Here is a 24,709-nt window from a genome sequence, read left to right as displayed (position 1 = left end):
TCAAACAATTTCATTGAAAAAAATATTATTTTTCATTCCATAGTGTCAACTTTCCTTTCATCTGTGGCAATGTCCCTTCAGCACCTGCGTATGGAGTGTTCATATCACAACTCATACATTATGCCAGAGCTTGTCAAAACTACTTTTTGTATCGCGCTAGAACTCTAATAGAAACTCTGTCTGTTTTTGTCCCTATATTATATTCTTTTGATTTCCACTAGAAGCTTGGTTCCCTAAATTGATCTTTGAGATCGATATTGATATTATGACATTTTTTGCTGTTGCTTCTAAAATACTACTCATCTTTCACACCGAAACGAAAGAAAGATAAACAAATGGAGAAGTGAGATGAAAGGAATAAAAGAAGCAGAAACATTAAAACTCGAACGACAAGAAAAAAGAACACAAAAAAGACCCCTAGAATACAGGGAAAGAGAAGCACTGCATCAGCAAATACGCATGGACGAACACGTTATGTCGATCTTAACCAAACACGAAACTAGTTCGAACGAGGCGATGAAACGCTTATATTACAAAAAAAGATGAAAACGAAAGTGTTCAAGCTAAAATGAAGAAATAAATAGAGAGATAGACATATTCAGGAAGGAAACAGGGTATTTTAAGAAAAAATACAATATATTACAGAAGCAGGTAGATAACAGCAAAGAAACAAACAAAAGCAATAAAAATACGAATGTAACAAACATAATAGAAAATATTGAAAAAGGTGTTATCTTTGGACCTATACTTTACGAATAGAACGTTGACAATTCAATCGTAACAATCTGTTTTGTCACATGGAAACATGCTTGCAAAACTTCATGTCAAAATATTTCATTTACATGAATAAGATTTTTTCGAAATAAGTTTCAGCCCTTTTTAAAAGTAACACTCATTTCATTATGATACACTTTACTTTCAAAATAGAAAAAAATGCAGCGGGAAATATATTATTAAATCAGGAATTTGTAATATTAGAAAATGAATTTTTAGTATTACCAAAATGAATTTCTAATATTAAAAAAATCTTCTCTAATATTAAAAAAAATGATTTTGTAATATTGAAAATTCATTTTCTCATATTACAAAATATTGATTTTTGTCCACTTTGGCTTGCCATACATCTCTTTATTGCATAAAGTAGTATATTTCATGAACCGATCAACGTTCTATACTTATTAAGTTAATATCAAGTCTTGGATGGAAGAGTGCTCCTCCGGAGAAAATGCTTAATCAAGTGATTACTTTAAAGTAAAATCCTTACGACGAGATCAAATTTCCAAAATGTTCTTATGTGAGTATGCAATCGATAGAATATCATATAAACCTAATATGCATTTGAAATGAAGAGGAATCGGAACTAAAACATCCGGAAAACTGGAAAGAGTTTTATTTTAGTTTAATTTACATGTCAAATAGCAATTGAAACGATTGGTCATTTGATATCATGTGAACGAAGTCTATTGTTTTGCTCCTTATTTGATCTAAGAAGCGTCATACACTGAAGTACGTCCGAATTCTGATGGTCTCCACCTGTTTAAGGTTAGGATATTTTAAGTATCGTCGATGGTTTACTAGTATTGTATTCAAGTAGGTGTTACATTTGTTTCACTGGCGTCTAGGATTACATCGTATCATGCACATGTAGAAACACCTACATGCATTTGGTGAGGCATTAATGGTAGACTGAATCCTAACAGCTTTATATTCTCCGCTTCTGGCCAAATCTTTTACATCAATAGTTTTTTTTACAGGAGATACGGGGTTCTTGTGGGGTCTCTTAATGTCTCTACAATGTACGTCTAAATACTGCTAAATAAGTATACTCCCACTATCCCCAATGCAGATGAAAATGTTAATGTATCATAGACTGCCCATGTTGAAAAATAAACTAACCCATAAACACGAAGTAGAAGTGTGACCCACATGAAATCAATAACCGCAATATTGGACCCCTATATGAAGTTGCATTCTAAAATTTCACGAGGACATGATCCCACCTTGCTGCGCAAAGTGGAACAAAAATGTTACTTTTGACTGCCAATGTGAAAAAAAAAACAGCTGCATAGAAATGCGAAAGACCTGTAATCGAAGAGAGCATTATAGGACACCTACATGTGTATATGAAAATGCATACCAAATATAATGGGGGTTAAAGATGTTACTATATATTGACCACTTGTTAAAAAAGAAACTAAGTCACCGGCAATACTTATCCTGAAGGGGAAAAGAGGGTGTGACTTGATATGGAATAGATGTTTTTTTTTTCGCGCAAGCACAAAAGGTTTATTTATATTTCATATATATATTTATATATATAATTATAAGAGTAATAATATAAGTTTACTCTGACTATTTAGCACTTACGAAAGTTCAAATTTCCTTCACAAATATGCTACCGATACTCGAATATTATATTTCTTTGTCTTTTGATAATGAAAATAAGAAATAAAAAAATCATCTACAATTTGATGAATAAACTACAAGGTCTAATATATAAACAGCAATATCTCGTTCAAACAATTCAAAATCATGTTTTGATAAAATGAAGACCCATGTTTTGAAATTTTTGCTTTTTGGGTTCTTTTTCTTACACGTGCAACACAACTAAGTTGACCCATATTTTTGGTAACTTTAGTTGTTTAAAGCGTTGCCTATTAAAACTTGTCTGATCATTACATATTATCTTTTGTAACTTTTACCCTGTTGATGCGTCATGTAACTTCCAATTATGATTTAATTTAATATGTATAGTTGTGTTCGTACTGCTTCTGTTCCACCTCTTACTTTTAACAATTCACACATTTCTCCTTGTACTAAGTTTTGTTCTCTCTCTTTATCACGTCTGCAGTGTACTTTTGCACTTCTTTCTAAAACATACTCACATGCATATCCTTTTCAATCACATCACTTTACTCACTGAAGAGGTTTACTTATCACTGTTTTTTTTTAAATGTTCTTGACAAGCTTAATTTCCAAACCAAACTTCTCTTAAATTGTTATGATGACGGATGATATAGCTACACACACAGAGAGAATCGGACTGTTTTACTCATTATCGCGTGAAAGGAAATCTAAGAAATTTCTCTCCTTGTTCAATATCAAATTCTTTTATTTATTTATCACACATGGATTAGCCTTTGTCCCGCTGATACTTCTTTTAAGCATAATACTTTTTTTATTATGAGCTAAATCGGAAACTAAATACAAAAGCAAGTACCAAGATAAAGAGGAAAAGTATATTAAGTTACATTCAGTCTGTTCCAAACTTCCTAATAAAAACTGAAATTTTATACTACATGATTGCTTGCATTTTATTGATAATTGCTGGCGTTGAACCTAACCCTGGGCCCTCGACTTCATCCAGTTGTAGCACAGAACCATTAAATACAAGCTCCACCGCTTCCTCCAGCTTAAACCTAAGTTATTCGCAAATCCTGAAGAATTCTGTATCTTTTCTTCACTTGAACGTGCAAAGTATTAACCCAAAACTTGAGCAAATATCAATTGAATATAACGACTTCGATATCCTCTCCTTTACGGAAAGCTGGTTAAAACAGACTGTACCCGATAATGAAATATGAATAACAGGATACCAACTATTCTGCAAAGATAGACTAGTTCGTTTGGGTAGGAGTGTTGTGAAAGATCTAACATCGACTGTATCTGGCGTCTCGACTTTGGGTTTGTCAGTGAGAATGCTTATGGTTAGAAATAAGACTGAAAATCGTGTTATACGGTACATTTTATGTTCCACCAAATAGTAACGATAATATATGGGAAGAAGTCTCCAAGTCGTTAGAATTAGCCCCGAATACTGTTTTAAGACATTGTTGTAACAAGTTATTTAAATATTAATCAAATATCTAATTCTCCAAACAATAAAATTAAAGATCTTCAAATTAGCCTTCAGCAGTTATTAAGTGAACCTACTCATTTTACTGAACACTCATCATCCCTTATTGACCTTATCATAGTAAATAATCTAATCAACCTGTTGATCACTGATGTAGGTCCACCTCTCATAGAGCAAGTTCGCTTCCATTTACCCATTCTTGGAATATTAAATCTAACTCCCAAAAACCATTAAAAGAAAAAATCTACCTATATGAACAAGCAGATTATAACTTACTGAGAGATCCTTTCGCTAGAGTAGACAGGGATTCTCTATTTGTAAATGAAGAAATAGATTCGTCTACTTCAAATATTACGAATAAAATCATTTCTGTGTGTGATGAGGTCATACCAAACCGCATCATTAGTACAAACAAGAAGACCCAATTTGGATTAACTCTCGCCTAAAAAAATTAATTAGGAAGATACACTGCTGTCATAACAAGGTAAAAAAGCATGATAGTCCGGATAGTTGGGAAAAATAAGAAACAATTGTAATCTAGCCGTTAAAAATGCGAAATCTGACTTTTATAGCACCATATCAAACAAAATCATAAATGATAAGATTGACGAAAAAAACTGGTGGAAATTAATAAAATCGCTCTTGGGATATTTTAATAAACGTAAAATACTTCCTTTAAAGATTGGTGACGATCTTATCGACGATGACAAAGTAAAGACGTTGATTATTAATGAATATTTCAATTATCAATGTAGGGTTGACGACTCGAATAAGACCCTACCAGAACAAATAGAACAAGAAACTATATATTCCCTGCCCTCTATTAGTATCAATGACGGAGAAGTTGAAGACATACTTAAATGCCTAGACACAACTAAAGCTATTGGTCCTTACAATATAAGTCGAAGAATTATAAAAGAATCATCTTCTGTTTTGAAATACCCCCTTAGCAAATTATTTAACATGTCCTTGCGTTTACGTACATTCCCTTCAAGTTGGAAACTGGCTATTGTAACCCCTGTATTCAAATTGGGTTCTCAAAACGAAATGAATAATTACCGACCCATATCGTTAATAACTGTCGTTGGGAAAGTCATGGAAAGATGTGTCTTTAAACATTAATATAACTATCTTCGGTCAAATGAAATAATAACTTGTAACCAGTCTGGATTTACACCAAGAGATACAGCCGTCAACCAATTAACATGTATAACTGATGAATTTGGAAAAACATTTGATCAAGGAAAGGAAGTAACAGTTATCTTCTGTGATATCAGTAAAGCATTTGATAAGGTTTGGCGTCGAGGACTAATTTGTAAATTAGAGACTATTGGAATTTGCAATAATTTGTTAGAATGGTTTACTAACTATTTACAGGAGAGGAAACAGCGTGTTGTTATTAACAATTGTTTTTCTGAATGGTTGTTGATAAGAGCCGTTGTTCCTCAGGGATCAATACTTGCTCCTTTATTGTTCCTTATTTTATAAATGATATCGTTACCAAAATCAAGTCTACCATTAAATTTTTTGCTGATGATACTAACCTATATCTTATTGTTGACAATCCTGAATCAGCTGCTCTTACTCTTAACGATGACTTAAACAAAATCCATTTGTGGTCTAAGCGATGGCTTGTCCTTTTGGATAGACAGACCCTTGAAAAACTTTACATAACTTTTATTAGACCGATTCTTGAATATGCCGATGTAATATGGGATACAAACAATGCTATTCTAAAACTAAAAGTTGAAAAGATTCAAATTGATGCAGCAAGAATAGTTACAGGGGGTACTAGATTAACATCAATTAACAATTTATATATAAAAACTGGATGGCAGAAATTATGTGTTCGGCAAGAAAATCACAAATTAACAATAATATACAAGATTTGGAACAATATGACACCACCATATCTTCAAACGCTGATTCCTAACAGAGTAAACCAAATCCATAACTATCCAACTCGTAATTCTGACCTAATCCAATCAGTTTATTGTAGAACATACCAATATTCTAATAATTTTCTACCTTCCACTATTCGATTATGGAACACATTACCAAATGATAGTAAGGCCTCGTTATCAGTAAACATTTCAAAACTCATCTCGAATATAAGGTAGTAAAAAAAACCAATATATTACTATTGCAGATCACGCATAGGTCAAATCCTACATGCCAGACTTCGTCTTCAGTGTAGCGAGCTAAATAAAGATCTATTTGACAAAAACATTATTCCATCCCCATTATACCAATGCAGCGATAGAATCTGCGAACCACTTCTTACTCTTTTGTCAGTTATATCAATCGCTTAGAAGACCACATATCTCAGCACTTCAAATTCCTGATCAACTGACTTCAAATCTTCTCCTGTTTGGATCAGATGAGATGTCTGATGAGTATAATGTTGAAATGTTTACCAAGGTTCAAAGCTTTTTGATACAGAGCAAACGCTTCAAATTAACAACCTAAATTACACAATTACTTCTTTTGAAAAAAAAAATTAATAATTCCTTATGACCTGAGTTAATTCATAGAGCATTGAATATCAACCTCTTCGTTTGCACCAAACTCACCAAATGCACGTTATAAGCACTAGAGCACTACTTCCTTGAGCTATGCTATATGATACTATTATTGATATAAGACTACAAGTCTTGTTTCTGCATCCTGTGATTAATTTGCTATTGTACGTGTCATTCTATTATTTTGATTTGATGTTAAAATATGCAAATTACTTAATAAATATGTTTAAACTAAATATATAAAAGCTTTAAACATACTAAAACACAAGTACTTGTGTTGTACCAGTACATTTCAATTGAGTACACAAATTTTCATGAAAATAAACTCTTTCATATTTGACCTTGCGTTATTGCAATTTGAGGTTCAGACTGACGCACAAAGACTACTTGTATAAAACAAACATAAAACAGACTTTTATGTATCATTGAAATTTAAAGAAGATTGATAATTGTGCCTGTATAAGTTTGGGTCACTATGTAATTCGATTTGATGTCATTAATAATTGTTTCCGTTATTCTACATGAATCTTTTGTCTCTCTTTAGAAAACAATGAATGAAATAACAGAGTTTACGTTCTGCCATATGGAAGTTCCTTGTACTTACCATACAAAGTACCATACTCGAATTTTGCTTCCTGATGTATAATAAAAGCATTCTACGGAAACACATTTTAGGACACGTAGAATCTGAAATAGCCAATAGCTTTTGTGGCTGTTAGTCTTCTATGAGGACTATGTTACACGTATTTCATTAGAAATCCCGGGAGTATACAAAAAATGTAATAATACGGAATTCTAAAAAAGAAAAAAAAATATGATAATTGAGTTAATCTGGATTTGCATGTAAAAGGTCTTATGTTTATTCTTATCCCTGATAGTGGGCTTACTGAATACATAACTCCCAAAATATTATAACATGACTCTTACTTGCTTGATTTACTATCACTGACGAGGTAAACTAGTCCATATTTACTGTGCAAAACTGCATAATACATGTACATGCACCTATTCATCCGCTGAATCATTTCACTTTCAGCCATGCCGACAGTGCCATTCCGGTAATGTTTAACAAATGTTTCTGCCGTACACCATTTTAAATTCCGATTCGGAACTCAGAGAATGTTGGGATCGGGAGGTGCAACGGCGCTTAAACCTATATATTAGCATATATCTGGCGGGTATTTAGAAATGCAATATCAACTGTTCTGAACAAAAGCGAACACGTGTATTTAGTCGACATTTACAAGTACATTGTATAGTTTTTAATGCATTGCAAAAAAAAAAAAAAATAAATAAATAAACAAAAATAAAAAATACAAATACAAATACCAAACGACTTGGTCCATTCATAGCATTCACGGCAATTTATTCTCCATCATAAATACATGTATCAGCAGAGGCACGAACGTGTGCATGCTGAAACCACTGTGGCATAAACAAATATTACTAATATTTCTTGAGTTTTATATTAAATTCAAATTTTACACATACATTGTATACCAATATTAAAAATTCCTTGTGTAATCTTTAAAATGATGAATGCATTTCTTATCTTAACTACTGCGTACATCATAATATAATGATGGTGGGAGGCAACGGAAATACACGACAAATACATACTAAGAAGGCGGAAGCCATGTCGCACCTACAAAACGGAACACGATTACATAACCAAACATATGTATTCTGAATTAACTTTGGGAGATTCTTGAACTTTACATTATGTTTTATTTTTATTTTACAGTAATGTTTTTCTTAACATGTTCAACGGATAAAATCCCGGTAAAAGTCCATGTATATCTGTAATAAACATAGTACATGTATCTAGTTTGATCAACACCTGTATTCATTAATTAAGCATCAGTCTTTATAAAACTCAGACAGGAGGTGATTCATGCATTTCAAAATATAACGCGAATAGGTCTGATGTAGATGTTATAGAGACCTTCGCACCGGGATGAAAATGTCAGCCCAAGGCCGTCAATTGGTCTTTAATGATCGACGAGGTAACCAACATACCAAAAGGCAAATTGCAGCCGGCGCAAAAAAAATCATTATGCACAGGCACAGCGAAAGAGTTACCCCTATATGATATAGTATCATAAAAGTAAACTGAAGGTGAAAACGAAACAAAACCAGAAAGGCCAGAAATTCCTGACTTGGGACAGGCGCAAACACGTGGCTGGGGTAAAGTACTTTGCTGTGATCACAACCTCTCCATTTAAAATTTGACCGCTGTGGAAAATTAACTGCATGATTTTTCATGATAAAATATAACATTTGTTTTGAAATCACGGATTTAACATTGACGGCTAGGATTATATCGTATTTTGTTCAAGTCGAAACACCTTCATGTCAAAAACCCACCAAATTTACTTTTTATTACTAACCAAGTAGCAGTTACAGACCACAAAATCGGTCTTGGTTTGTCATTTGGTTCTTGAACTTTAGAGATAAAAATTATATAGATTGTGTATGAAATTGGTACGTTACAAAAGTTACATATACCGTATTTGATTTTATTTTAATGGGAGATCAATGTATAGTTTTCTCAAAAACACATATACGAATGCAGAAGGGACTTTGTTACTCAAAAGTATATGTAGACAAAAAAAAAAAAAAAACAAAAAAACAAAAACATTTGTTTGGTGTTTTTTTTCACCATGGATTTTTTATGGACTAGTAAAACGTTTATTAACGTGATGGTCATAATCTACATGAGATTTCGAGTACTTCAGAACTCTAAGATGTTAGTGTTTTAAGAACATTAATATTTTTGAAAACAAAAATAATTTTGAATACTTACACTATCTAATGTTACAACTTGAATGATGTGAAACGTTTTTATGCGATGATGTATTTCATAAAATAGAATGCCGCTTACAACATGTACAAGTGTGTGTGTGTGTGTGTGTGTGTGTGTGTATATATATATATATATATATATATATATATATATATATATATATATATATATATATATATATATATATATATATATATATATATATATATATATATATATATATTAATATATATATATATATATATATATATATATATATATATATATATATATATATATATATATATATATGTACAGAACCTTATAGCCTTTTAAAAGAAAGTATACAATGAATAATGAAGACCACACCATATTCATACATGTACCTTACGTTGTCTCGCGACTTTTTCGCTAATTAAGTAAACCATTGGCGGATTTCAGGGGTTTATGGTTGGTTACACTTTTGATAGTATTTTGTTAATTCTGTATATTTGGACAGAAATGAGCAAATAGGTACCTGAAAGTCCCCTTTTTTCAAAATGTACGGATTTCCCCCATCTTAATTGTTTAAAGCATATGAACTTTGAAAGGGTCAAAGAGTAAGTACTATACGTTGAACTTAATTATAAATTAAATAAAATAACACACAAGTACCCACATTATTTGGCGAAATATTTTCAATAATTATAATTCGGGATGAGTTTCCTGTTTGAGGAGGAATACATTTTACATGTTTCCCGATGATTCATTTGGCCTAGTTAGATGTATGTATTTCTATTAATTTCAATTATTCATTTACCATTTTATACTTTCTAAGACACTGTATAATAAGTTAAAAATACCCCACTCAAAACAACCTTATTTTTCATTTTTCATCAATTGCGTTTTCCTTGTACCGTGCGCTTTCCAAATACAGTGTCTATCTTCTTCGCGATGAGTTATTTTTCATTTAATACGGCTTGGTCTGCATCAGTATATGTACATATTATACAATACATGTGTATACTGGGTCTTTTTTTATTTGAACCGGGAATTCTTCGAGTGAAAATTGCTCGAATGATTGATTAATGTAAACCAGGTCCTTGGCTATTTTGTTAACACCACAAATTTGCAGTTATATGTAATTAATTATTACATTTTCATACGGGAATGATTTTTGTCTGAAGAAAATCATTATATCATGAGCTCTAATTCGACGAAATGATGAAAGAGAAATCAAGGGAACCAAGGTTATAGCAGTAATCAAATGGATGTAATCTAGGGACAAAGAACAGACATGGAAAACAGACATACACAACAAAGAACATAAATTAACTAAAATCATACATAGAAAGTAACAAAAGCAAATGAAAAGTAACGAAACATACAACAGATAATTTAAACGACTTGCATAATTTTTGCATTCACAGTTCATGCTTCCTGGTCTTGCTAGTTTATATACCTTGATGTAACATACCAGTTTGCTAACAGTTAGTTTATATTTTGAAAACAACGGAGTACATGTAGATAAGATAGCCATCTTGAACTCTTTACGACCCTGAGTTATATTTGATGATAAGCATATTGATATAACGCTAATTAAGGATGTACTATGTGTAGTTGTCTTAAACAAAGATTATGAATAATATAATTTCTAACATTTTTAGTTTTCATTAAATATGTTTGTTGTCGACTATTGATTAAGGAATTTGTAATTGTAAGTACAACTTGTGATTTCGGTAACATCAGATCTATTTAAAACTAGTTCGCTCAAACCAATGCTCGAACAGCAGATTCTAATTAAGTCACCTTTAACGTACTTATATTCGTAGTGCACCAATTTTCATGGTTTTCGTGGTTGACCGAATCCACAGAATTAAATTCCTGACGAAATCTGTTTTCCGATTAGTTTGTCCTGTGGAAATGTCAAACTACGGATTTAAGATTCCACGAACCAACGATTTGTTTGCAATACACGAAAATTGATATCCACGAATAAAAGTGCTTTCACAGTAATTGCTTATATATACAAGATTTCCTTTTTTTACTTTTAGTTGACAGACGATGTTCATAATGTATGTGATTGGTCAACGTTTCCCAGTCATTGTAACCATAATGCAAATAAATTGTAACGACATCTTATTTTTATGATGGCATAATAATTGGAGTACATGCACTGCAAATTAAATCGATTTATATCGAAACCAATGCAAACATATATATACATTTAAATTCTGTGTTTTTTCTCATCAATTTCCTTAAGTTACACGCATTTTTTAAATTTGAATCAATAAATAGATTCCAGTTCTGGTTTAATTAGATCCTAAACTTTATTACGAAAACGGTGGATTTATACCTTACATGCATTTTACACTACATTCAAATCCTCTGTTGTTGGAATATATACTATATTACGACTTGAATTATTGATTCACTGACTTAAGTTCAACAAGAAGACCATATATTAATCGGTCTTCTGTAATATAGGACGCCTTTTTGGTCTTGAAAGATATTTAGTAATAAATTTCCATTTGGAAAATGTATTTCTTACAGTAATATGTCTTGAAGGATAAAATGTTTTAATTTTTTTTTCATTTTAATACACTAATAAGTCAAATTGTTCATCCTATCATTAATTCTTTACCATTTACAAACAGAAAGTGAAAAGCAGTAATTTCAACTAAGTAAAATAGGCGGCCAAAATTCAAATTGATATAAGTGTCTAGTTTTTTAAAATATTTTGTTAAGAAAATTATTTTCTTAAGCTGATATTGGTTTTATTTAAGTATACTTGTTATGTAGAATAATACGCTTTTAATATAACTTTTTAATGTAAATGCACATAACTTATGGATAAATTTAAAATTGGGGAAAAAGGTGAAATGGTACAAAATTTGTAAATGTGTGTGAAAATGCATCAATAGTATAGAATTACTTTCAGTTTAAAAAAAAGTACAGTTCTTAATAGTATTTAAATTGCAATGCATGATCACAATTTTATTTAACATCATATAATCTTTGAAATTTTGTTCATGCTACAATTTTCACAAGAATCAAAAACCACCAGTGATATCAGCACTTTGATTGTAAATGGGAGACAAGAATCCCCTATAAATTTATTGCAAACCTGACGTCAGACTATAATCAATAACAATATCCCATTAACCACGAAAGCATTTGATTCGATAGGATCTATATATATCTTTAAATAAAGCCGGATATCAAATAATTGACGTATCCTTCAAAATACATCGATTTGCTTAATAATAATTCGGCCATTTGACACGACAACTTAATACTTTCATTTACATTTAATATTCCGGTATGATGTAAAGCTGCTAATGGCAAATTAATGTTGGATCAACTTCTGTGAAACATTCGGGTTTGTTTTGTTTTCCAAACAACTTTGAAGGTAAATGACTAAGCAAAACTCTTCCAGTTAGTCGTAAAACATTAGTTTAAAAACAATTTTGAAATCTTAATTACGAATACAACTTCAAGACGCAAACTCATTCGACATGAACTCAGAACAATCATATACCCGTAAAAAGTCATTTCCTAAATTTGTTGATCGTTGTAGATAATGTTTGACGTTAATTGCAATAAGATGAGTTATCTGCGTAAAATATCTTGTTTATTGTTTACAATTGGTAAACATTTGTTTGCGTAACTGTTAAATTCTATGATAAATTTATATAAAGTATATCACTATTCATAAGTTGTAATAAAAAATATATCTGAAAAGAGAAATTAATCGCTAAATGCTTACTAATATAAGATGATCTTGCAGTCAGATTTGTTACTTATGAATCATAGTTAATCATATTACAGATTCTTTTTCACATCGGCAGATATCTTCTTGCTCTATGCTATTGTCGAATGATTTTGAGTCTTGAAATATTTTTAAAATCAGGTCTTCAAAAATTTACAAAACAGGTCCAATTTTATGAACGAATGTGTCAATATGTAAGGTCAATGGGTCAAACTATAATAAAACAAATAGATGTATTTTAATTTATAATCATTTACGTCATTGATTATAATGTATAGGTTATATGGATCCTTGTTTTATGAATTTTTATATCATTTATAGATTAGCTTCTGGTACGCAATTAATTATGCTATGGATTCTTGTCGTCTCCCCGGCGCAAATTGTCTTTTTACCTCAAAAGATAGATTCAGTGTGTTATTCGCTTACAAAAAATATATACTTAAAAAAGATTTATCCAAATCGAAGCATTTTGAAACTTTGGTGAGAAATCGGTCACCTAATCAACAGCGACTTTCGTGTTTTGCTCATCATTTTGTACCGAAAATACCAATCTAAATCGGATGTTAATAACTTTTGGGAGGGGGAATCGGCCACCATGGCTACGGCAACTTTCAAATGTTGTCGAAAATCATAATTTTGATTTGGCATACAATTGATCCGCAAGCTCAGCTTCATCCTTAATTGCAGCATTTTGAAAATTTGCGAAAAAATCAGTCGTCAAGGCAACGGGTTTTTTTTTTTTTTTGCAAATCTTGTTTATCATGCCTTAATCTCTCACTGATTATGATAAAAATAGTCAAATAAAAACAAAATGATATCAATAAGTCACTTTGTTATCGGTGAATAAATAACTTTTAGGCGAGTTAACATTAGGAGAAAAATAGTCATTGTTATTAAGTTTATCTCACTTGGGATAGAACATTACATCTTTTTTTCTTACTGTGCCATATCTTGATTATTGAAAACTAAACCGTTGAGCCGGTTTGTTTCTCTTTTTAGGGAAATGAAAATATAAAAAAAGATAATATACGATGAAATCCACACAGGAGAATTATCTTGTACATGAACTAGAGCAACATAAATATGGTTTATAGAATAAAATCACAGAGAACATTTTGTTTACTGGTGTCAGCTCTCCTGCTGTTTTGGCTACAATTAAAATATGAACCAAATATTCATTCTCAAATTTTAAACTCAAATGAGTACCGACAAAAAGTCTTAAAATCGGACCCACGACCATTAGTGGTAGTTGGAGTTTTAAGTAATGATGAGTTTTTTGAAAGAAGACATACCCTTCGACAAACATGGATAGGAACAATAAACAAACTTGAGAAAGAATTGCCATTCCGAATCAAGTATAATTTTTTCTAGATAAGAACACAACTGAAACTTACCAGGAGAGCAATACACATAAAGATATCGTGTATCTAAATGTACCGGAGCATGGATACGCTAAAAACTTTGGAAGAAAATTGTATGCTCTACTGAAGTATATACACCAAACTTATCCAGAAGCTGAACTAGGAATAAGGATAGATGATGATGTATTTTTATGTGTACCTCAAATTTTTAAAAGGTTAGAAGAAGTCATGTCTCCAGATTTATATTATGGGTGGCAGCATAGATCCAAAAAGACAAAAGGACCAATAGATGAAATGTTTGTTGTTCTAGGAAAAAATGTGATAAAATGGATAGCAGCCCACTCATACTGTGGATCTTCTATATGTAATGGTAAAACATTACAAGACACAAACTATGGTACCACATCCCTTCTTAAATGGTTAAAACGATATAAAGATATTGATTTTAAAACGGACAATAATAGAATGTTTCACAAAAAACTCTCTGCTGAAAGTAATGAATGGGAGCAATATTTAACTCCTGAATTTTGCGATACCCATGTTCTATTTCATAGAGTCAAAATGTCATCATTCATGAACATCATGCACTATAACAACGAACTATTGAATGCTAAAACATCACGAGTTGGATCTGTATCTGGAATGGCTTTTTCTGGAAGGCAAAAAAGGTCGATTCCAATCATTAACACAGATAGTATAACAATAGCTCGCCCTATCGATAAAAAGTATAATTGTTCATTCTGGGCTGTTGTGACGACAATATTTAAACCTTCAAATGCCATACGACACATTGCTAGTTTACCAGAATGGTGTCTTCTTATAGTGGCTGACGTTAAAACACCGTCGGAAAAAGATTTTCTCTCAATGATTGGACAAACAGCAAATATTCACACAAAATATCTTTCGGTGAAGGAGCAGTTATATCTGTACCCTTTGTTAGCGAAATCTATTCCGTTCAGTTCATTTTCAAGGAAAAATTTCGGGTACATGTATGCAATTCATAACAATGCAGAGTTGATATGGGATTTTGACGATGATAATGTTGGTATGATTACCAAACAAGGGCTACGAAACACAAATGAATACTTGTCAACATGTGACCAGAACAGCGAAAATTTGCTGATAAACCCATATCCATATTTTCGATCAACAAAATTTCGAACATGGCCTAGAGGGTTTCCCTTAGATTATCTAAAAAATGGAAACATTCTACCAAGTATATGCAATAAAACGTCTGACTGGAACTTAGCCGTTATTCAATCATTAGCAAATGGTGAGGCGGACGTTGATGCTATTTACCGTTTGACATTTGATAATAAATTTAACTTTTCAGCGAGGCCTGATATTGACAAGCTATTTGTACTTCCACAGTATACATATACCCCGTTCAATGCACAAGCCACATTATGGTTTTCAACAGCATTTAAATACATGGCCTTGCCAATAAGTGTCAATGGAAGGGTGAGCGACATCTGGAGAAGCTTTATTGCCGAATATTTCTTCAGTAAAATCAATTTAAAAGTTGCGTTTTCGCCACCATATGTATTTCATAACAGAACAAAGCACAATATTATGGGAGATTTCCACGCAGAAACGCCTCTTTACGAACAAAGCGGTAAACTTGTTGAATTGTTATCATCAAATTATTACCAAGATATTGTGAGTCTTTACGATGATTTATACCAAAGATTGTTTTTGGAGGAAGACGATTTGCAGTTCATAAGAGGATGGATCAAAACTTTTCTGTTTTTATCGAGATCCAAAGCGTTAGAAGACATTAATTCTGAAATAAATAAAAATGATGATTGATAATAAGTATTTGTTAGAAAGTAAGACATGAAAATTCAATTAAGTTCATTAGACTTAGAATGTTTATGTAACGTTGCGCATACCTTTCGCTCATGATAAACTGTCAGCAACGTAACAGATAAGAAAAGTAAACGTTTTGTTCGAAAAGATTTTTGTTATATTAATAAGTAAAATGATCTGTAATATTCAAGACGGAAGGTTAACTAAACACACTAATCAAAAATATAAATTGTAAGTCAAACAATATGTTATCAGGTTTTGCAATAAACAAAGGCCTAAAGTCGTCGATAAAGAACTCTCATCGAAATGTGTGTCGAAAAAAACTTGGAAACATATAACTGCATACCAAATATCAACCCGCTTTTTAACACTGCAACCTAAACCAAATATTCTTGAAGTCGGTTGATTCAATTGTTTGTGAGAGTAATCAAAGGAACAAAGATTCTAGTGGAAATCCTAAGAATATAATCCAGAGTCAAAGACCAGACATAGAAAACAGACACACATAACAGAAAACATAAAATAATAAAAATAATACAAAAGTATATGAGTAACTCGAACTCCACTAAAAACTAGGAGCATGGACCAGATGCACCTTTTAAGAGATTTCCTCATTGCCTGATTCAGGAGTCTGTTATGCAGATATTCATGGCGTTCAAGGAAATCAAAGTAATTAGTACTTGCTCTATCGTAGCGAATCAATTGTGAAATACAAACACCATATGAAGAGATGAAAGGATATTGCTGCACAAGTAAGGAAAATTCGAGACGTAGGTCCAAAAAGATGCAGAACAATCTGTTTCTGTAGTCTTCTTTATCTCGAGCTCTAGTGGATATATTGACGGTAACCATTTATCAAAATAAGGATTGTTGATTGACAATACATCATCAGTATATCTATCTGTAAGGTTAAATAATTTAGCATCTTTGAAATATCATTTTACGAGGTTCTGAAGAAATTCTGCCCTGTATGAACATAAAAACAAATCGGCTAGGAGAGGAGCACAGTTAGTGCCATTGGAATGCAAACTCATTTTTGAAAACAAAAGTCTCCTCCAAATGTGACAAATATGTAATCAATGAGGAAATCAAACATATCGCAAACCTGCTTTTCTGTGTACCACACTTTGCCTTCTGCAATGTCTTAGAACGAATGATCAAGGGAACCAACGCCATAGCGGTATTCAAAAGAATATAATCCAGGGACAAAGACCAGACATGGAAAACAGACATACACAACAAAGAACATAACGTAACTAAAATCATACATGCCTTTCTAGAAACACCCATCGAGTTGCTCATAAAAAGGGAAGTCCGGGGTAGAAAAAATATATGGATTTGTAAATGACTACAACATAATTTTTTGAAACCGCAAAAGATTTTCGTTTCCTTTCAAACGAGATTTCAATTTATCATGTGGTGACGTGAAAGTCGAGGCACATACTATGTATTAATCTGTATTGGTTTTTATTATTAATGTTGGGATTCAAAATTACTGCAAAAATGCTTGCATATTAAGTATCAGTCTTTCTAAAATCTGACAGAAGGTGATTCATGCATGTTAAAAACCCACTGAATTCAGTCCTATTTCTTGTTCAGAAACACTTACTGGTCACATAACCAGTCTTAGTTTTGCATTACGTTGTTGCGCTTTTGAGAAAAAAAATCATATAGATTGTATTTGGCACTTTGGAAAAGTTATTGTTCTTGACTTAGCTTGATCTTGGTTTATTTTTGTGGGAGATGAATGCATGATTTTTTAAAAAGTGCAGATCTGAATGGAGAAAAAATTGTTCTTATGTGAAATTATAGCATATGCAGACTGAAAAAGCATCGTTTGTTTGGTGAGTTTTTCTGCACTTTGTAGGTATGATTTTAGTTACTTTATGTTCTTTGTTGTGTATGTCTGTTTTCCATGCCTGGTCATTGTCCCTGGATTACATTCTTTTGATTACCGCTACAACCTTGGTTCCCTTGATTACTTTTTCTCGATAAGCGGTGATTCTCTACTAACGACTGGAATGTCGATATCAGTAGAAAAATGAATACCTCAATTTGTCGAAATTTTAATGATCGCAAATTGGAATTTTTCAGACCTTTCTATATGCATATATATATATCATACTGCTTATTCATTAATTGAAATCATGTGTCATAATTGTGTTATTGTGTAACAAAATGAGACGTTTTCAAATACTAAAAATTCTATGTATTCTGTCAATGGTATTTCTTTTAAAAGTTCCTCAACCGAGCTATTGGTATGATCGACACACATTTTTTATATTTTTCTCTGCGTCAGCAACGGTAAAATTAAATCGTTCGACTCCATTCTTTCGTCCGTCCGCTACGAGTAGGGGATTTCTTGGTTACTACTCTGTGTGACAGACTATTAAAAAATTATTATATCAATATCATTCAAATTTGCACATTGTTATATAGTCTGTAAGAGAGTTAGTGTGTTTTCACAAGCGAACTACTATTACCTATGAGTAACAGTTTAACTTATCCAATGCACAAATTAAATATGTAATTTCAAGCGATCTAAAAAGCAGGAAATCATGAGAGGAACGCATCAAAAACTCCATTTTGGTTTTTCTATTGCAGGAAGCACTTGACTTTATATCGCAATTTATTGATACATGACGTACATTTCTATCTACATTTTTTGCACATAATTAAAAAAACACTTGAATATTTGAGTGTGTTTTACTATAACTAAGCCTTTTTCAGACTGGCACCAACCTATTCCATTTAACCTGAAAGAAAAAAAATTACATTTTTTGGCAAACCAATTAACACAAAATGGCGATAAGTGTTTTGTCGGTATAATGACCACAAGAGGAGAGAGATAATGTGTCAAAGTCACTATAACCCTACCGAATAGTAAAAAGAAAAAAAGTATATGGGTACTGAATCAGCGATGAACGATTTCCTACACTCATGAAATATAAAGTGCACTTGTTTGGCAAAATAAGCACCATACTGTATCCTTGAGATTAAAAAAAATCAGAATCACGCAAAATTATGAATGTTTAGATGTCTTGATTTTTGACACACTAGCTAGACAAAACATGATTGAGCTAAAAGGATATGTTTTTTTTTGTGTTTTACTACTCAGCGAGCCATTCTTGTTTTGATGCCATGAAAATATTGAAAACGGCTTCAAAACGATGTTCAAAGTTAGAAATAATCGAAACACTAAGGATAATGTTTCAGCAATGAGGATTGCATTCTTGGCTGAATATAAAAAAAAGAACAAAATGATTCAAATTACATTTTTTCGATGGATTTCACTGCAAAATGTTAGGTAAGTCATTATCGAGGAGGTCAACTATACCTACCCGATGGACAGCAGATTGCATATGCATCATTAGGTGCAATGTTACACGAATAGCCTTTTGGGCAGTCTTTACGTTCAGAACCTCTACCGCAAAATATTCCATTTAATGGTGGACCAAACTTGCATACCTCTATAAAATATAATATCATTTACATTGATTTGAAAACAAAATTAATCTATACATTTTGATAAAAAATTGCGATGGTTTAGCCACAACTTGGCATATATATATATATATATATATCAGGAAAAACGCAAATTGCTTATTAGGTTCTTCATCCGGGGCCTTAGTGGTGTACTGGTTGCTCATTTAATCTTCAAAATCACTGTTGACTTACATTATTTGTGTTGTTTTTTGTTTGTTTTCGCAGTCTTTGTCCCTTGGTTATGGAAGTTTTGTTTCTTGTTCTATCTAGTATATTATTTTATTGTTTTTACGACTCAATTCTAAATGATTTTATGGATTTTATGCAAACGTACAAATTTGTACTCAAATAATTTCTGTCAGTTTTGTTACTTATATTGATGACATCCATCATGAAGATTGGTTTCCTATGCAGACGTTACAAATTAAATAACTAGTAAACCTTGGTATCCTATAAATAAGTTCATATAGTAAAATCACGTTTGATAAAACGAAAGCAAAATCTTTTAAGCTGCTGTTTTAAAGGATTTATTGCTGTCCGTAGTTGATGTGTAAACACTATAAATATAAATTGTCTTTTTTATCTTATAAGCGATCTCCAACACTTATATACTTTCGCTTTTTCGGAATAGACCTTCAATAAAAGTCGGATGATGGCTGGAAGAAAGATTAAGGAACTTACCCACCTTCCAGAGTTTATTTTTAGACTTTTTTTTTAATATATAACGTTTGGTCCTTATTGGTTAAAACGAAAATGGATATAATTAATATGTCAAAGAGACACGAAAGAAACCCAACATAATGAAAAATGTCATCTCAAGGCCATTAATAGGTCTTCAATGAACAATGAGGAAACCTTCGCAACAAAAGGTAGGCTGGCCTCAACACAACATTAAACATGGGTTGTCCAGCAGCATAAAAATAAATTAAAGGGAAAACGAAACAAGACATACAGAGACCAGAAATTCATGACTTGGGACAGGTGCAAAATATGTGGTGTGGTTAAAGTACTTTGGCGTGATCAAAACACTCCCCTTTTGAATGTTTTGATATTAGTTTAGATTTCTGTGCGTTTGCACATTTGCCACTTCATTTTCAATTAATGAGAAATTGTTTTATTAAGTAGACGTGAGACGTGTATTCTACGCGCTTAAGCGACTCATTATTTGCCAGGTATCCTTACGCTGACAACACACAACTCCATTACAGTAATATCCTTTAGGACAACTCTGATTATTTGGACTTTTCCCGCAATACACCAACCCTGAACTTCCTGTCTTTGTAAGGGGGTTCCCGACGGGACATGCTGTAAATCAAAGAAATAAAAACAACTTTTAGCAAATATCCATCGATACGAAATTGTAAAGGTTCATTTATGATAAATAACACTTCAAAGTTCTTTATTATTCTTGGAACGTTGTGCAACTATACTAAATCTACAAATGTATTCAATTAAATCATGCTTCATAAATAATTAAGGAGAATGTAAGAGAAAACGTATTGATAAAATGAAAACATATTCATATAAAACATTGTTTTAAGGTAAGCAAGTACGTTACAGGGAAAACCGGCATTTATCTTTAAATGCAATAAACGCAATTTCTTTTTTAGTTATCAGAACTTACGTGGTGGTTTAATTCCACCAGTTGGAAATGAACACACATGACCACACCCATTCGAGCAACATTTCTGTGTTCCTGGACAACTAGCATCGCCAGTACAAAGTTCAGCGCAATGACCAACTGTATTTGGAGGAAGAGGTGGACAAAACCCTGGTTTTACCACAGGAAGTACCTCTGTACATGTATGTCCACAACCGTTAGAACAACATTTCTGTGTCCCTTTGCAGTCCTCATCCTTGCTGCATTGTTCCACACATATTCCAACACCAGTAGGAACAGGACACTTTCCAGGTTTTTCCATTGGTCCTATTAGTTAATATCAACTCATCAGTACAATACTTCAGCAATTTTATCAAACAATTCACGTGATTGAAATAAAATTAGATAATACAGGTACCTTTTAACAGTTTCAATATATTTGAATTCAAACATTTTCTGATTTTCTTATTATATTTGTTTAAGTTTAAATATACTTGTACTGGACACTAAACAAATTTAGTCTTAATCATAACCTCACGACAAGACTGGGAAAGCGATTCCCGTTTTGCAGAAACAAGCCCAAAATTCAGTACGGTGAACATCTTGCAGCCACCCCCCCCCCCCAAAAAAAAATGAAAAAAAAGTAATAAAGGAAAATAAAATGAAACAAAATAAAACAAAATAAAATAAAATATACAGAAAAACTCTATTTCTGGGGCCCATGCGTTAATATTCAAATTTTAAAGGGGAGTTATGCTACTGTATTCTGTGTGTACATTTATGTTCAATGCTGTATATGGATTTTGATATCGTAAGTTGTATATTTTCATTACACATTTTTTGTTCTTAGCTGACGGATTTATTTATATAATAGTTAAATCCAATGTAAGTTTTCGAGCTCTGTTCATCCAAAGATGTTATCGCAATTCGTGAAGATCATAAATTTATGATGCGTTTTTATTTTGATTATCAAAATATGTATCATATTATGGAACGCATATTTATTGTTTTGCCTACCATTTGGGCAACATCCAAAATATTCATCAGCCGGTCCACCCAAACAATGATATCCTGGCGGGCATTTGTTAGAGCTTGCAACCATTCCACATGACAAGGTTTTATGTGGGGAACCATGTTTACAAGCTGGAAGAGAATCTCAAAGCTAAAGGATTTCAATTTATTCATTATTAAAGCTGCATTAGCTGTCAAATTCATAATATTTGTTTCTGTTGAAATATACCTTAACTTTGAATTATTTCTACTAATTTGTACTTTTCCTGTATAATTTCATTTGATATACACACATAAAATGCATTAAATACACGAGATAGGTGTCTAAATATTTATTGTCTTGCAAGACAAACAATCGACCTAGTTAACTTCGTATGCATGTGACTTATGGTGACCTTAATCCGCGCATGTGCTGTAAGGGTCGCTTCTTTAGTAACAAATCTGATTTGAAAGCGAAAGTGCTTATTCAACGGCAAGGAAGACCGGCGGACGCAATACCTATAACAAAAAAATTCGAAAATAACGCAAGGATCCTCTTGAAATTTACGTATTGTGATATAATGTGGCTCAAATATGGTCATTATTCATTTGAAAAAAAACTAATCAAGAAATAGATGAAATGAAATGAAAACAAAGCACGTGCTTACCTGTGTATCCGTTACTTTATTGTTTTTACCAAGGTTAAAGTATTTGTAACCCACGTGTATGTCCTGTCGGCAATCTTCGTAAGTAATGGCGAAAAATAATTAGATCAGAGCTATCAATCTTCTCTGATTAAAAAAAACGTTATTTTCGCAATACTCTGTAGGTGTAATCGACATTGATTGCTTCAATTGCATAACTACAAACTTATTTCATTGAATCAGCAGAATTGAGTACATTCAAAACTGAAGAAATTTGACAGCTAATGCAGCTTTAATCTTTAGACGATGCATTTATAAAACTTTGAAATTGTAAAATTTAAAGCAACCATGTCGTGACAAGTTTTGGAGTTTCGAAGGTGAATGTATGGATTAAAGGAGTAGCTCAATATTGTGTTCAAATGATAGTAAATGGGGAACTAAGATGAACACTGACGGACTTGTGTATTAAAATTAGTTCAGGATATCAAAATACTTTAAGCTAAGAATATTTTTGTCTCCTATGTTATCGGCCTTTTATGTGATATATGCATTAACAAAATTCATAAGTTTGGATATGCAAATTAAACATTCGTGTTAGAATGTGAAAATATTGCCGTCTAAGGGACAAACATAATATAATTGAACTTAACAGACCCTTTAATTTTAATCAAAAACGAATTCGTTTCAAATACTTAAATTTAAACAATATTGTTATGAAGTAACTGATAGTTGTCCGATAAACACTAAAGTAATACAATAAGAAATAGACTTACGAATTGGACAACAACTACCAGGACCGCCAATAGGAGATCTAACGCAATAATATCCAGTTTGACACGGTCGATTCCCGGGTCCAATAATGCAATCATGAATTGGAATTCCTGATGGACACTCTAAAATATAAACGTACATATCTATTTCTTCATATCATGCAAATAATGCTACCCCTAGGATTCTTTCTGTAAAGGAACACACACACACACACACACACACACACACACACACACACATATATATATGTTAACAGGCTTTTGCGTATACAAATAGACCTAATATAGTTAAAGACACAACTTAAACTAATAAAAATTTAGACCTGTGAAAAAAAAAAAAAGAATTCGTAGATTCAAAGTCCTAAAATTATTCAACAGGGAAACGGTATATCGAGCCCGAAACCGAGTTAAACTTCCCCGATGAGTACAATATCAATGTTTTGAAGAATTCAAAATAATGAAATAAAAGTTCTACTTTCAAACATCGAAGAATATTAGTTTAAAAATAAATATTTTACGATATAACATTCCCAATCATTGTGTCTGTTCTTAATTGTCTTCAAGAAAATCACTAGATCAGATTTTGCATTCTTTAATTGAGGTTGTTTTTATATCTTATTACCCTCACTTCCCGAAAAAGGATAACTTACATACCTATTACCCATTTTGAAACACATCTTTGATACTTGAAAGTAAAATTACTATCTCAAAGTTTTGAATATTTCAATACATTTTTGTTATACTCAAAGACAAAATCTAAGAAATTAATCTCGAAAGATATCGACAGTAATTATTATAAGTTCGGGGTAGTTAATCTCTAAATCCCCTTTTTTGATATTCATTTTGATGAAAAAGCATTTGGAAATTACTTATGGCAAACACCAGGAAAGTCATAATAACTCAGAATAGGTATTAAATTACACTTACTATGAGGTCCTTGTGGTGGCGGTGGCGGGGGAGGAGGAGGTGTAGAAGGTCTTGGTGGATGTGAACCTGTATAAAAATGGTGAGCGTGTCACAAATATACACTTGTAATATTCTGTTAACAACCGTTTTTTTTACAATATTAAGTGTTTGTTAGTGAGTTTGATTACTACGTGTCTAGTTTTATTGTTTTATTGTGGAAGTTTATCCT

General features: G+C 32.1%; 2 protein-coding genes across 2 annotated transcripts in view; one reads left to right on the top strand and one right to left on the bottom strand.

The window, feature by feature from the left end:
* The first annotated feature begins 12,427 nt into the window (after window positions 1-12,427).
* Window positions 12,428-16,348, top strand: LOC148620610 (uncharacterized). Its single transcript, XM_088574281.1, has 2 exons — window positions 12,428-12,554; window positions 13,914-16,348. The coding sequence occupies exon 2, from the start codon at window positions 14,504-14,506 to the stop codon at window positions 16,082-16,084; it is 1,581 nt and encodes a 526-aa protein (XP_088430407.1). The 5' UTR covers window positions 12,428-12,554; window positions 13,914-14,503; the 3' UTR covers window positions 16,085-16,348.
* A 2,428-nt stretch (window positions 16,349-18,776) lies between these two features.
* Window positions 18,777-24,709, bottom strand: part of LOC148620609 (papilin-like) — a 35,660-nt gene continuing 29,727 nt past the window's right edge. Inside the window, exons 19-25 of the mRNA XM_088573862.1 lie at window positions 24,502-24,567; window positions 23,578-23,697; window positions 22,188-22,313; window positions 21,195-21,497; window positions 20,753-20,875; window positions 19,426-19,554; window positions 18,777-18,840 (exon numbers count right to left, since the gene is read on the bottom strand). Coding sequence (XP_088429988.1) covers window positions 18,836-18,840; window positions 19,426-19,554; window positions 20,753-20,875; window positions 21,195-21,497; window positions 22,188-22,313; window positions 23,578-23,697; window positions 24,502-24,567 — 872 coding nt within the window. The 3' untranslated portion in view covers window positions 18,777-18,835. The remainder of the gene's footprint in view (window positions 18,841-19,425; window positions 19,555-20,752; window positions 20,876-21,194; window positions 21,498-22,187; window positions 22,314-23,577; window positions 23,698-24,501; window positions 24,568-24,709) is intronic.

This window comes from Perna viridis, chromosome 3 (assembly GCF_037379345.1).
Source record: "Perna viridis isolate PV_CMFRI_1.1 ecotype Kerala chromosome 3, ASM3737934v1, whole genome shotgun sequence".
NCBI lineage: Eukaryota > Metazoa > Mollusca > Bivalvia > Mytilida > Mytilidae > Perna > Perna viridis.
Note: the sequence above shows the minus strand (reverse complement) of the source record. Positions and strands in the feature narration are given on the sequence as shown.

Bases quoted from the DNA above. Each gene is read 5' to 3' on its own strand.
- LOC148620610 (XM_088574281.1), top strand. From the start codon at position 14,504: ATGTCTCCAGATTTATATTATGGGTGGCAGCATAGATCCAAAAAGACA.